At 45.1% G+C, this 16,172-nt stretch overlaps 1 protein-coding gene across 1 annotated transcript in view; it reads right to left on the bottom strand.

The window, feature by feature from the left end:
- LOC308303950 (interferon-induced protein 44-like) overlaps positions 1–14,942 on the bottom strand; it is a gene marked incomplete at its 5' end in the record, with an annotated part of 26,027 nt that extends 11,085 nt beyond the window's left edge. Inside the window, 4 exons of the mRNA XM_080748495.1 lie at positions 6,073–6,268; positions 8,131–8,218; positions 11,531–11,563; positions 14,456–14,942. Of these exons, the coding sequence (XP_080604621.1) occupies positions 6,073–6,268; positions 8,131–8,218; positions 11,531–11,563; positions 14,456–14,942 (804 nt within the window). The remainder of the gene's footprint in view (positions 1–6,072; positions 6,269–8,130; positions 8,219–11,530; positions 11,564–14,455) is intronic.
- Positions 14,943–16,172: the final 1,230 nt, after the last annotated feature.

The raw sequence follows: 16,172 nt of genomic DNA, 5'->3' as shown, positions 1-16,172 counted from the left end.
CCTCGCGTAGGGGAGGGGCCTCGCGAGGCTGCCACTCAAATGACGCCTGGCCAATCACAGCGTATCTTTTTCGGGACTTGCCAGATTGCCGTTACCTTTAGATATTGCACGGTGGCAACTGGGGTGGCATTTCATTGACTTAATGGCAAGATGGCCGCTGTGTGAATATGGTCAATGCTGGTCAAGGTTATCAGCTCACTCAACAAAAATTAAATGTTATGCTTCCACAGCTTTGCCGTTTTACAGCCAGCACTATGACTTCAAAACAAACTGACAAAAAAAAAAAAAAAAAAAAAAAAATCACGTTTTCAGCAACTCTTGTTCACAGTCTGTTCCTGAGATATAACCGATTGTACCTGTCTTTTCACCCCAAAAGTGAATCATTTCTTCAGCCCTACTGAGTATTAGTCTACCTAAAAAAGACAAGAGGGTGATGAGCCATGTACTGTAGCAGATGATCAATCAGTCCATGGAATCTAGACGGGTCACAAAATGACCGCATCCAACAACTCCCTCGCTACACTGACGGGAAGATTAACCCAGTGGGACGGTCATTTGATGTGCTAGGGTCCTGCCATTCAAAGTAATGTTATTGTCCCTCTGTGTGAATGAATAAGATCAACCAAGAACATTAGCTCACATGTGTTATTGCGACCGTAGGTCGCACTTACTATCAAAACCACCACAAAGTGTAAGTAACTCCGTCAGTCCGTCAGTCTGTCTGTCACACCTCACATGTCACACTCTTGCCCTGCTCATATCTCCGCAACCGTTGCCCCGATCCATGCCAAATTTTGCACACACGTTCCTTACCTGCCAAACTACAACCTCCAAGGACCCCCGGAGCTCCAGGGACCCCCAGGTCCCTGGGGGACCCCCAGATGTAAAAAATGACCAAATGTGCTAAACTGACCAAATGACCACCCCAACGGGGCTGCTCACGGGGAATTCCCGGGGACCACCCACTCCTGGTGCTCCAGAACGGATGCAAAAGTGGTGGCGCCCCCAGTGGAGGACCCCCTACACTGCAGCTCACATAAAATGCCGTAACTCCGGCTAGGAGCGACCGGGACAGCCGGGGCCGGTACCTATTCGTCCGCCTTGCCAGCGCGGAGACCCCACCCCTCATTTCTCACATGGCCCTCTTCTAGCGCCACCATGAGGCCGATTCTTGCAAAACACATTTTTGGACACTGCTCCTACAATTTTTGCCCTAAAATCACGCAAATCGGTACACAGTATGTCTACACTCATCCCATCAACATGAATCTCTCCCATATAGCGCCACCTCCAGGCCGATTTTTAAAAACACATTTTTGGACACTGCTCCTACAGATTTTGCCCTAAAATCACGAAAATCACTACACAGTATGTCTACACTCATGTCATCAACATGGATCAGGAAGATTTTGGCAAAACACATTTTTTGCCCTATTTGTGGAGATAAGTGACCTACGGTTGCTTATCTCCCGATTAGGGAGTCTTACTGGTGTTATTGTCCCTCTGTGTGAATGAATAAGATCAACCAAGAACATTAGCTCACATGTGTTATGGTTATTATGGTTGTTGTGGGTTAGGGTAGAGTATTCTCATGTGGACAGACTGTGGGCAGACTGTGGACAGACTGTGGGCAGACTGTGGACAGACTGTGGGCAGACTGTGGACAGACTGTGGGCAGACTGTGGACAGACTGTGGGCAGACTGTGGGCAGACTGTGGGCAGACTGTGGACAGACTGTGGGCAGACTGTGGGCAGACTGTGGGCAGACTGTGGGCAGACTGTGGACAGACTGTGGACAGACTGTGGGCAGACTGTGGACAGACTGTGGACAGACTGTGGGCAGACTGTGGACAGACTGTGGGCAGACTGTGGGCAGACTGTGGGCAGACTGTGGACAGACTGTGGGCAGACTGTGGACAGACTGTGGACAGACTGTGGGCAGACTGTGGACAGACTGTGGACAGACTGTGGACAGACTGTGGGCAGACTGTGGGCAGACTGTGGACAGACTGTGGGCAGACTGTGGACAGACTGTGGACAGACTGTGGACAGACTGTGGGCAGACTGTGGACAGACTGTGGACAGACTGTGGACAGACTGTGGGCAGACTGTGGACAGACTGTGGACAGACTGTGGACAGACTGTGGACAGACTGTGGGCAGACTGTGGGCAGACTGTGGACAGACTGTGGGCAGACTGTGGACAGACTGTGGACAGACTGTGGACAGACTGTGGGCAGACTGTGGACAGACTGTGGACAGACTGTGGACAGACTGTGGGCAGACTGTGGACAGACTGTGGACAGACTGTGGACAGACTGTGGACAGACTGTGGGCAGACTGTGGGCAGACTGTGGACAGACTGTGGACAGACTGTGGGCAGACTGTGGGCAGACTGTGGGCAGACTGTGGACAGACTGTGGGCAGACTGTGGACAGACTGTGGACAGACTGTGGACAGACTGTGGACAGACTGTGGGCAGACTGTGGGCAGACTGTGGGCAGACTGTGGGCAGACTGTGGACAGACTGTGGACAGACTGTGGACAGACTGTGGACAGACTGTGGACAGACTGTGGGCAGACTGTGGGCAGACTGTGGGCAGACTGTGGACAGACTGTGGACAGACTGTGGGCAGACTGTGGGCAGACTGTGGGCAGACTGTGGGCAGACTGTGGGCAGACTGTGGGCAGACTGTGGGCAGACTGTGGGCAGACTGTGGGCAGACTGTGGGCAGACTAGGGTAAGACTGTTGCTCCCGTCATACAGTCTGGGAGACAGAAGTTCTGATCATGATTATCCAGCATGAGATGTGATTATACGGATGTGAAGCCTCCTCCCCATTTCTGCTTTTCTGTTACAGTTGCGCACAATCGCACATTTATTCAAATATAAATAAAAATCATCTATAGCATACATAGCTTGCTGCTTATTGCGACCGTAGGTCGCATTTACTACCAAAACCTCCACTGGCTGTCTGTGAGTGAGTCAGTCAGTCAGTCAGTCCGTCACACTTTTGCCCTGCTCATATCTCCACAACCGTTGCCCCCATCCATGCCAAATTTTGCACACACACTCCTTGACTGCCAAACTACAACCTCCAAGGACCCCCGGAGCCTAGGCCCCTGCACGGGCCTAAAATGTGGGCCCGGGCCCGGCCCTGGCCCGTGGACTTCAGTCCAGGCCCGGCCCGTGGCCCGTTTGGTGCTGCTATTTAAAGCCCGAGCCCGGCCCGAAGCCCGTCACCTTATTATTAATTAATTATTTGTGTGCGCTGCGCGCTGCTGCAGCTACACTCTCAAGGGGAGTCCATACTGTCACAGACCACCGAAATTTGCGTCGGAAAGGTCCAGTTCAACTACAAAATGACATCTCTTGCAACTTCTGAAAAGGATTACTCCTAATTTGAGTTCGGAAAGCTGCACGCACGTCAGAAAGTCGAAACTTTCCGACGAAAACTATGGTCGGAGAGGACGGAGACTGAGAGTTGTATGTACAGCCCTCTATAGCTGTGCTCGTCTTGCGCTCTGATTAAAAGAAAGAAGTCAACACAACACAACACAACAGCACAGCAAGTAATTACACACACACATCACATCACAACGCAAGAAATCTTCCACCACCCACCGTTTGTTATGTTACTGTATATCTTCACAGCAATTAGATATTGATATTATTGTCGGCTTGCCGCCCGTGGCCATCTCGTAAAATACAGAGTATCGTCGCACGCATCCCGTAACTGATACGGGACTCGGGAGGTCGGGGAATCATTACAGGGCGATTTATTTGAGAAATGACGGTGAAATGGGTGAAACTGCAGTAGTGCTCCTAATGTTCTAGTCTCGCTGTGTTCGCAGAGTCGCAGAGTAGACTTGTGTGACTGTGAGAAGAAAGAAAAGCTGTCAAGCCCTCGGCTCGTTGCGGCTCTCCATTGGCTAATGTACTCTTGTCACGAGCCGTGGTTGCTATAGATACGGATAGAACCCATAGCCTAGAAGGCTATTAGCCTAGAAGGCTATGGGAGGCAGCACTCACACACCACACTCCATTCTAGCAAAGCGGCAAGCGCACACACAGAGACGTCATGTGTGAAATTCACAGCGCGAAATGTTCCGAGCATGGTTCTAAGCCCGGGCCCGGCCCTAGGCCCGTTGGTGAGTTTCGAAACGAGCCCAAGCCCGGCCCGTTTTGGCGGGCCGGGCCGGGCCCTGGTCGGGTCCCGTCGGGCTTGCAGGGGCCTACCGGAGCCCCAGGGACCCCCAGGTCCCTGGGGGACCCCCAGATGTAAAAAATGACCAAATGTGCTCACATGTCACACGTCACACTTTTTCTCTGCTTATATCTCCGCACCCGTTGACCCGATCCATGCCAGATTTTACACACACACACACACACACACACACACACACACACACTCCTTGCCTGCCAAACTACAACCTCCAAGGACCCCCGGAGCCCCAGGGACCCCCAGGTCCCTGGGGGACCCCCAGATGTAAAAAAAGACCAAATGTGCAAAAATGACCAAATGACCACCCCAACGGGGCTGCTCACGGGGAATTCCCGGGGACTACCGACTCCTGGTGCTCCAGAACGGATGCAAAAGTGGTGGCGCCCCCAGTGGAGGACCCCCTGCCACTGCAGCGCACATAAAATGCCGTAACTCGGGCTAGGAGCGTCCGGGAGAGCCGGGGCCGGTACCTATTCGTCCGCCAAGGCAACGCGGAGACCCCACCCCTCATTTCTCACATGGCCCTATTCTAGCGCCACCTGCAGGCCGATTTTTAAAACACATTTTTGGACACTGCTCCTACAGTTTTTGCCCTAAAATCACGAATATCACAACACAGCATGTCTACACTCATGTCATCAACATGGATCAGGAAGATTTTGGAAAAACACATTTTTGCCCTATTTGTGGAGATAAGCCACCTACGGTCGCTTATCTCCCGATTAGGGAGTCTTACTGGTTATTAACTCATTCAGTGCCAATCACGAGTATATTCGTGATATATTAGCGCATCCCACAGTGCCAATCACGAGTATACTCGTTTTTTGAAAAAAAAAAAAAAAAAAAAAAAAAAACATTGACATTTTTAAAAAGAAACATTTTTTTTTGGACCCCATCAAATCTAGTGAACATGATTTCAATCGCGATTTTGCATGTTTAACCCCCATACAACCCCCATACAACTCAGGTAGCAGACCTCCAAGCTCACAACAGTGTAAAACATAATGGCTATTATCTCAAGAATGCCAGAACGGATTTCCAATCGTTTTTTTTTTGTTTGAAAGCTGTGAACAAACTGCACAAATCCACCCCAATGCAATCCAGGATTGCATTGGATTTTTTAGAGCTCATTCTTCTCTGTTTTTTTCCCATGCATGAGGTGTGCAAGGTTTAATAATGGCTAAGTTGACGAAAATAAGGCTTTTAAAATGCTTGGTAGCCAATAGCTAACTTCAAGCTAACTTCATCCTCTTCCTGTACATGCACAAAGGAAAGTGTTCAGGCAAGTCATGGCTGCAGGGCTTCTGCATATACCAGCATATCTCTATGGGATTGTCTATGGCTCTCTGGACACCCTCTAGTGGTGAAAGGGTGGCATTAAATGAGTTAAAATGTATTTTCGTGAAGGTGTAGTTCCAGACTCTGAGATTGTGGAACAGTTGTCTGGCTACGCGAGACTAAGGTTAGTGTTAGATACCCAGTGGTTCAGTGGTCTACCTTGGGGAAATTGCGCTCTTTCGAAACGACCATCATTTCGACGGGAGGGTTAGCGACTCACTCCACGGAGGTTAAGGTTAGGGTGAGTCAGAGTCAGGTGTCGAAAAGATGACATGTAGTAACAGCGACACGCTCCCGTCTACCTTGGTTGTTAGGGTTAGAGTTAGTTAGCCAGTGGTTCAGTGGTCTACCTTGGTGGTGAGGCTGGTGTTATGGTTAGGGTTAGGGTTAGAGTTAGGTTCAGTGGTCTACCTTGGTGGTGAGGCTGGGTCCACAGCTGCCAGCCATGGCCTGGCTGGTGTTATGGTGGGTTACATACCTTGGTGGTGTTATGGTGGTATCTTACATACCTTGGTGGTGAGGCTGGTTCCACAGCTGCCAGCCATGGCCTGGCTGGCCACGTGTCCTCTGAAGACGGACTTGATGGAGTTGAAGAAGCTGGACTTCCCGGCTCCCACGGCTCCAACCAGCAGAACCCTGACCTGGGAGACGGTCCTGATGGTGGGCTTGTAGCTCTGGATGTGGTCCAGTAGCTTCCTCCTGTTCCTGAACACATTACATTACATTACATTACATTACAGTACATTACATTACATTACATTACATTACACTACAGTACAGTACAGTACAGTACATTACATTACATTACATTACAGTGGTGATGGTGGGCTTGTAGCTCTGGATGTGGTCCAGTAGCTTCCTCCTGTTCCTGAACACATTACATTACATTACATTACAGTACAGTACAGTACAGTACATTACATTACATTACATTACATTACAGTACATTACATTACATTACATTACATTACATTACAGTGGTGATGGTGGGCTTGTAGCTCTGGATGTGGTCCAGTAGCTTCCTCCTGTTCCTGAACACATTACATTACATTACATTACATTACATTACATTACACTACAGTACAGTACAGTACAGTACAGTACAGTACAGTCCATTACATTACATTACATTACATTACATTACAGTACATTACATTACACTACAGTACAGTACAGTACAGTACAGTACAGTCCATTACATTACATTACATTACATTACATTACATTACATTACAGTGGTGATGGTGGGCTTGTAGCTCTGGATGTGGTCCAGTAGCTTCCTCCTGTTCCTGAGGAGACCAGAGAGTCCAACACAGTACATTACATTACATTACATTACATTACAGTACATTACATTACATTACATTACATTACATTACATTACAGTGGTGATGGTGGGCTTGTAGCTCTGGATGTGGTCCAGTAGCTTCCTCCTGTTCCTGAGGAGACCAGAGAGGCCAGCACATTACATTACATTACATTACATTACACTACACTACACTACACTACACTACATTACATTACATTACATTACATTACATTACATTACAGTGGTGATGGTGGGCTTGTAGCTCTGGATGTGGTCCAGTAGCTTCCTCCTGTTCCTGATGGGATCAGAGTCCAGCAGATTCAATTCAATTCAATTCAAAGGAGCTTTACTGGCATGAGAAAGCTTTTATCCTACAATATGAGGGCAGGTTCTGCATCCACTGCATTTCAATGGGAATGGAGTGGTTTGCTGCCATTTGCCAATTTCTGCAAACAGTGGCTCCATTCCCATTGCAATGCATTGGCAGAATGTACCCTCATGGGTAGAATAAAAGTGTGTTGTGACCTTGCCCTTGTAAGTAGAAGTCAAGTAAGCAAAATGTACTTGAGTAAAAGTACCAAAGTATTGGCCTCAAAATATACCCAAAGTACCAAAAGTAAAAGTACTACAGTATTGCATGTACAGTATGTATGGTGTGAATCCTTCATTTCACATGAATAAATACAATAGAATACAGTATTGTATGTATGTATATGTATTAGGGCTGGGATGCGATTAAAAATGTTAATCTAATTAATTACAGGCTCTGTGATTAATTAATCGCATTTTAATCGTACATCGATATTTGACCTTAGAAGCCTTTTTTTCAGGTAAAACACATTTTGTTGTACGAGTGAATCAACGAGTGAGTTTTTTAAATCTAAATTTCGCATCCATTAGTCCAAGCAAAGCGCTCTGATCGGTTACTTCTCCCTTTGCGTTTGTTTTCTCTTCTTGGTTGGTGCATCGCTATGATGAAGTACCGGTATGCCCAAAACTGAGGTTTCTGTGGTGCAAAAACTAAGTGCGATTAAAATGCGTTAATTTGTTTAATCGTGTTAATTTTCTGTAATTAATTAATCGCAATTAATCAGTTAAAGTCCCAGCCCTAATATGTATGTGTATGTATGGTGTGAATCCTTCATTTCACATGAATAAATACAATAGAATACAGTAGTGTATGTATATGTATGTGTATGTATGGTGTGAGTCATTCAGTTCACATGGATACATAGACTAGATCCAGATCCATACTTACTCAGGAGTCCAGTCCATGTTCCTCCATGGTTTCTCCAGGAGTTTACCCTCTGCTGGCGGCGGGTAGGAAGGGGTTTTGGGTTGTGACACTATACAGGAAGTAAGAAGAGAGCGGGGGTGAAGACGTCGGGAGCGGAGAGAGAGAGAGAGAGAGAGAGAGAGAGAGAGAGAGAGGGAGAGAGAGAGTATAGTGTATCGTGTTAATAAACCAGTATTGATTTTGTCGACTTTGACGAACTAGAAAAATATGGAATTCTGGGAAATTGTAAGAGTGGTTGCCCTGACGTGAGTCACGAGGAATCCGCTAGAAAATGTATTCCGCCTTACCGTATCTCCATTTCATGCCCATATATGGATATTTCTGTGGCTGTCCCTATTTGAGCGGTGCTAACCATTCTGTCCTTGTCCCCCTTATGCCCATATACAGACCCATCTAAAATATATATAATATTGTTTAAAAAAGCATTGCAGGTGGCCCAAGTGGGCGCCAACCTGTGGGAGGAGTGGCGCGGCAAAATGAATGCATCTGAAAAGATAGTGCTTTAGTCCAGTGGTTCTCTTTTCATGCCGCGACCCCCAAAATAATCATAACTGGGGACCCCCAAAATAATGATATTTTAACTGGGGACCCCTCCACCCACCCTGACGAGCACTAAGAGTTGAGGCATGACATTTTGTATAACACGGTTCTATTGTGAACATTTCTGCCTCAAATATTTGACAATTTGGCCAATGTTTAATTTGTCATTCTAGAGGTATTAAAAAGTCCTTAAATAGTCACTTTAGAAATGTTCAGAGATCCTCTATAACCGTGTTTCTCGATCTTTTTTGGCTTGAATACCCTCTGAATCCAAGTACCCCCTTTGCACGACAATAACATTTTGCTCATAAAACTGCAATAAAGCCATAAATAGTGGTAGGCCTGTATGTATGATGCTATGATAACCCCCCCCCCCCCCATTTCAAGAATATCAAATCACAAATAAGAAATGGAGTGAAAGAGTTTCAAACAGTGTTTCCTGAGCACTGAGCAGATTTATTTTCAACACTGTGGCCAAAACATTTCAGTCCAGTTTTTTTTACGTCAATAACTTTAAAACATTCAAACTAATTTCAAGCACATCCCACCTGGTACCATGTAATGTGGGTTAGCAACTATCAGGCTCACACCAACTTTCTCCAAGTGTCAACAGTAATGTAAGTGATGTGTCTTTTACAGAGCAAACGGATGGAACAAATATGATGAGTATAGATTTAATAACCACAGATATTTGAAAAGGTTTGTAAAAACATTCAGATTTGCTTGCAAGGGCAGCTACTGTATAGTAGCTGTATTTAACCCATAGCAGATAAAGTGTTAAGCTAGTGGTTGTGAATTACACAGAGCAGAACTTAGGACAAGCAGCTGTCAGAGAGGAGAGTTCTTTTTGTGGTCCCATCCTGCCCTGCGTCCCCATTAGTGCGGGAAATTAAGTCTATTTTTTTGAAGAATCATTCGGTTTGTGATACAAGCACCAAATTTTGCACAAAGTTTCCTCTGGACCTACTTTTCCCAAAAAGCACGTTAGCCACTCAATTTATTTAAAAAAGGGTTGGGGTCCCATTGACTTTCTATACAGTAAAATAATACAAAAACATAAATCAGCTTTAAGTAGCAAGTGAGGGGTCAAACTAGGGGTTTTTCATGATCCTGAATCCAATGCAAGCATTTGTTTTGCACAAAAAACATTCCTTGGGCTAAAAATGGCCTGTGAAAAGCTGAAAACTACTCTTCACTAATGTGAAAAGTGATGACTCATCATTAAACCATAGTTTTGTGAGCCCTTTTTTTAGCCCGAGGAATGTTTTTTGTGCAAAACAAATGCTTGCATTGGATTCAGGATCATGAAGAACCCCTAGTTTGACCCCTCACTTGCTACTTAAAACAGATTAATTTTGTTGTATTATTTTACTGTATAGAAAGTCAATGGGACCCCAACCCTTTTTTAAATAAATTGAGTGGCTAACGTGCTTTTTGCGAAAAGTAGGTCCAGAGGAAACTTTGTGCAAAATGTGGTGCTTGTATCACAAAGTGAACGATTGTTATACTAATTTCCCGGGCTACATGGAGGGGGGCTGTGGCCCCTCAAGGGATGCAGGTGATGCTCCGGACCGCCACTGTGCCGCGGGACAGGACAGGACCGAGAAAAGAAGTCAGCCTTGCTGTCAGAGAGTTCTACGTGGACCTGAAGCGGGCTCAGCCTTGCTGTCAGAGAGTTCTACGTGGACCTGAAGCGGGCTCAGCCTTGCTGTCAGAGAGTTCTATGTGGACCTGAAGCGGGCTCAGCCTTGCTGTCAGAGAGTTCTACGTGGACCTGAAGCGGGCTCAGCCTTGCTGTCAGAGAGTTCTACGTGGACCTGAAGCGGGCTCAGCCTTGCTGTCAGAGAGTTCTACGTGGACCCGAAGCGGGCTCAGCCTTGCTGTCAGAGAGTTCTATGTGGACCTGAAGCGGGCTCAGCCTTGCTGTCAGAGAGTTCTACGTGGACCCGAAGCGGGCTCAGCCTTGCTGTCAGAGAGTTCTATGTGGACCTGAAGCGGGCTCAGCCTTGCTGTCAGAGAGTTCTACGTGGACCTGAAGCGGGCTCAGCCTTGCTGTCAGAGAGTTCTATGTGGACCTGAAGCGGGCTCAGCCTTGCTGTCAGAGAGTTCTACGTGGACCTGAAGCGGGCTCAGCCTTGCTGTCAGAGAGTTCTATGTGGACCTGAAGCGGGCTCAGCCTTGCTGTCAGAGAGTTCTATGTGGACCTGAAGCGGGCTCAGCCTTGCTGTCAGAGAGTTCTACGTGGACCTGAAGCGGGCTCAGCCTTGCTGTCAGAGAGTTCTACGTGGACCTGAAGCGGGCTCAGCCTTGCTGTCAGAGAGTTCTACGTGGACCTGAAGCGGGCTCACTGCCTCAGCCTGATGGCTTCAAAAGTCTAGTATCTCCCCCGGTCCACCGGGACGTATACGGGACTGTAATTAAACTTTTGACTCCACTACATTTCTAGTGAAAAAGTGCATTAAAATGAATTACCTACTTTTTCAAATATATTAAAAATAGCAGATCTACAAGCTCACAAAGCGTCATGTTGTGATGTGTTGTGTGCCTAGTCTGCCAACGTATCTGCTATTTTCACTATATTTAAATATTTTTGAAAAACCTTTGACCTTTTTGGGGAGTACAAATTTGAATTTGAATTTGACAGTAACTTTCACTTGTAGTTAATTAATATTTCACCAGGAGTAGGCCTATATTTACTTTGACTCAAGTACTGGAGTTGAGCACTTTGTTGCTACCGCTCACATATACAACAGCTAGTTTAAAAGTTTGTTTAATAAAGTATTTCAGTACATAAAGTCGACAGACTTCAAACTGCACTCACCTGGGACAGATGGTGTCACTGCTTTGGGTTTGGCTGTAAAAATCAAAACAAACATGTTAGCTAATATTACCTAACAGTTAAGTTGTTAAGTCAATCAACACAGTGTCAAACACGCAGTCACAGTCGTAGCTAAATGCAGTCTGGAATAGAGGGACATTCTGAGCTAGTGTTGATTTAGATTTAGTCATAGTCTTTTGAGTAAAATTCCATTTAGTTTGAATCATATTTTAATCACCTGAAAGGTTTTAGATTTAGTCTCGTTTTAGTCGACTAAATATCATGAGATTGTAGTCGACCAAATCTACATTTTGGCGTGCCGTGAAGGTGTGGCTGATTTTACACTTGGTTACATACTGAAAATAGCAGATCTACAAGCTCACAACGCGTCGCGTTTGTAGATCTACTATTTTCAGAGTACAACACCCCAGCGCAACCAAGCATAAAATGACTTGTCTCTTAGTTCTACTGGATCTCTTCTCCACTAGTCCCTCCCTGACAGTTTTGGTGATAGTTTCAGTCGACAAAATCAACACTGTTCTGAGCTCAGGTATTTTATATCCTGGGTTATAAAACAGACTATAGCCAATAAGCCCATTTCAATCCTGGGTATAGTTTGGTATTGGTGGCCTTCCTGCCTCCTCCTGTGTGCCAGGACACCCTTGGTACCCCTGGCTACTGGTAGTAGGCTATTGTCATTTTAACCCATGATGCATTTTGATACATTTCATAATCTCTTTTAAATAGTGTTTTGTAAATTAAATAAATATATTCCTAACCTCATGACCTCTTCCAGTTTGAAGTCTGGAGTACATCCATTCTGACTTGAACTATAAATAAAACGATTGTTTATTATAAACTGGAAACACACGTCTCTGCTCATCTCCTTTACTAAACCTGTGATTGGGTATTCAATATACATGGTCTATATGGTATTCTCTGCTCATCTCCTTTACTAAACCTGTGATTGGGTATTCAATATACATGGTCTATATGGTATTCTTTGGGTGAAATTCCCAGAGTGGCGTTGTCTGGCTTCCTGTTTCTGGGCCTTGGTCACACTAATGTGTGTTTTCAGATATTTAACCACTTGAACAGTCAATACTTAATGAACTTGACCTTTCACAGTACTTGGTCTGCTCTTTTCCCCCTCCAAAGCTCTTTGCTGAAAATAGCCGACCTACAAGCTCACAATGCCTGGCAGCGCGAGACGTTTTAGATCTGCTATTTTTGGCTGAAGTTCTCAGAATATGGACACTATAGGGTTCAAGTGGTTGATATAAGAAAGGGGGGGGAGTTCCTATCACACAAAGATTTGGAGGACCCCCTGTAGTAACTCTGAGGACCCCCTAGGGGTCCCGGACACCCTGTTGAAGACCCCTGGCTTACGGTATTCTGTAACTTACCGAGCAGAAGAATCAATGGAGGGCAGGGAAATCAAGTAATAAGGTTGATGGAAATATTTAAGATAATTACTATTATTGATGGTGGGATGTGGGAGTGTGTGCATGTATGGGGGGGGGGGGGGGGGGGGGGGGTAGTGGTGCTTTTGTGTGATTTTGTACTGTTCTGTCATGTCATTGTTTTCTTTGTTTTTCTTTTGTATAAAAAAGTAATGTAGCCTAATGATAACTGTTGTAATATCTATGAGAAAAAGAAAATCCAATAAATATATTGTTAAAAATAAACATGTTTGCATATGCACTCTAGTGTTCAATCGCCTGGTAGAGACACTATTACACGATATGATCAATTAAACGTGCCACAATATAAAAAACCAACAGCCATTAAGTAATCAATAATGTTTTATACCGTAGAAGAGAATAGTAGTTTTAATACAGAGGACAGAACGCCTAAAGTAAAAGTACAAGATGTTTGACCCACGGGTGGGTCGCGATTATAGCTTAGTAAATTGATTGATCAAATAATTTATTAGACAGAAATGCAGAACAGTCAAGTACATATTGGTGTAGCCAACATTAATATTATTTGTTATGCTAAAGAAAAGTCAACACAGCTTAATATTGACATGTCAATTCTAGTTTTAATAAATGAAAACTACATGAAAACAAAGCTATGATGACTAAAACTATAAGACTAAATATACTGTAAAATGTCATCAACAAATTACAAGACAAAAATGTCAGGGAGGGACTAGTGTTGTGAGCTTGTAGATCGGCTATTTTCAGAGAGCAACCCTAAACTCAACTAAATGTTTGTTATTTGACTGACACCACAAATCTCCACAGTCAGAACAACATGATAGACGGTAAAAGTAATATAAATAAATACTAAAACAATTAAACATCATGTTTGCACTGTGTGTGTGTGTGTGTGTGTGTGTGTGCGTGCGTGCGTTAGTACAGGGGTTCCCAATGTTTTTCTCGCTCAGGGCAATCTCGCAGCACCCCGTCACGGCACCCACTTTGAAAACCCCTGGGTTTGTGTGTGTGTGTGTGTGTGTGTGTGTGTGTGTGTGTGTGTGTGTGTGTGTGTGTGTGTGTGTGTGCGCGCGCGCGCGTGCGTGCGTGCGTGTTGCGTGCGTGTGTGTGCTGGTGTGTGTGTGTAGGTGTGTGTGTGTGTGTGTGTGTGTGTGTGTGTGTGTGTGTGTGTGTGTGTGCAGTGGTGTGATATGGATTTTAGAAGTGTGGGTCCTCTAAATTCATGACGTCATGCGCACACGCTGTTTTTATTGTTAATTAGTGTCAATAGTGTGTGCATATGAGGCGCGCGTGCGTGCAGCAAAATAAGCGTGGGCTTGCCGAGCCCACGCGAGCCCATGGCATCTCACCCCTGTGTGTGTGTGTGTGTGTGTGTGTGTGTGCGTGCTGCATGCCCTTCATGCCTATGCGTGTGTGTATATGTGTGCATGCGCGCGCGCTTGCGTGTGTGTGCGTTTGTGCGTGCGAGTGTGTGTTTTGAACTCACCTTCCACTGTGTAAACCTCACATTCACTGAGCTTCAGGTCGTCGCCATGCATTTCTGCAGCAGGGAATTCATAACCCTGTCCACTAGGATGGCTGTACGCTACAGCTTTGTTATGATAAACAAGAATCAAACTACCGTATCCAAAACAAGGACCACAGCTGCTGGACATGCACACTGCTCCAGTGGGATCAGTGACCTGATATCTGATAACATTTGCCCCCTTAAAGGTGAACAGAAAAGCCTTGTCATCGTTTCGGTATTCTCCATCTCCACCATTTCCCCATGCTACGGTGGTGTATCCCCCAAACACGTATCCAGAGGTATTGTACCCCACAGAAACAGTGGGCTTCTGGTTGTCACATCTCTGGTGGAACGCTGCTCCAGTGAAACCATGGACAGAAGCCTTGTAGAGGAGCCTTAGAGAAACCTCTCCACCAAGCTGGGAGCACAGCGCCCTCTGCTGGTCTGGAGTCAGCCTGGCGTTCATGGTGGTCTCGATGCTGTTCTCTGATGCAACACACACATATAGTCCTAATAAGTCTCCATCACACAAAGATGTGGCGGACCCCCCTGTAGTGTCTCTGAGGACCCCCATGGGGTCCCAGACCCCCTGTTGAAGACCCCTGCTCTATAACTAATGTAACAATGACTGCTATCATTATATAGAGCTGTTTAACACTTATTTTAATGAAGAAATATCACTTTCTGCACCTTTAACTACGTTTCCAAAGTGAGATAAAAATTGTAAATGATCAGTTAGAATACCTAGATGTTTGTACTGACACTAATTCAATCTGACTGCCCTGTAATTAAAGGCATATTTCACTTTAACATGTTTCAGGTGTCATTTTAATACTGGACTTTAGTGAGAAACCCCAGGCATTATGTTTAACCCTTTAAAGACCAGAGGCTGATTGTACAAATGCCTTCTGATTCCCAACAGTAGATTCTTCAATACAAAAAAAAAAAAAATGAATAGCAGATGTACAAGCTCGCAGCGCGTCACTTTGTGCCACGCTGCGAGCTTGTAGAGGTATATACTCCCCAACCGCTGCTCATAGAAGGACACGGGAGACCTCATTGAAAGCGTCTCGGTGAGGCGAGGCGGACGCGGTGGTCTAACGGCCCGGTCCGCGAGCGAAAAACGGACGAAAAAAGCAAACGCGACCGCGGTTTGCTATACTGCTACAGACCACCAGTTGAGCAACTTACACAGTATAGCTTTAAATAAATCATTAAAACAACTGAAAAAGTAGCAGAACTTGTTTCAACAGTGGTGGAAAAAGTGCTCAGATGTTTTAAAAGTAAAAGTATCAATACTGCAATATAGAAATACTCCATTACAAGTGAAAAGTCTTTAATTCAAAATGTACTTAATACAAGTACGAAAGTATTGGGGTCAAAATATACTTAAAGTACCAAAAGAAAACATACAAAATGTTTGAAAATAGCAGATCTACAAGCTCACAACACGTCACATCGTGACGCGTTGTGAGCTTGTAGATCGGCTATTTTCAAATAGCATAGGTATAACATAGGGCTAAATGGATTAATGTATGTTTTTTAATATAATCATTTATATCTGCATTCTGCAAAGTAACTAGTAAGTTTTCAAATAATTGTGGTGGAGTAAAAGTACAATATTTGCTTCTGAGATGTAGTGGAGTAGAAGTAAAAGTACTGAAAATTGGAAATACTCAAGTAAAGTACAAATACC

This window comes from Nannobrachium achirus, assembly GCF_963921795.1.
Source record: "Nannobrachium achirus genome assembly, chromosome: 19".
Classification (NCBI taxonomy): domain Eukaryota; kingdom Metazoa; phylum Chordata; class Actinopteri; order Myctophiformes; family Myctophidae; genus Nannobrachium; species Nannobrachium achirus.
The sequence above is the reverse complement of the archived record's forward strand: the minus strand, read 5'-3'. Positions and strand labels throughout refer to the sequence as shown.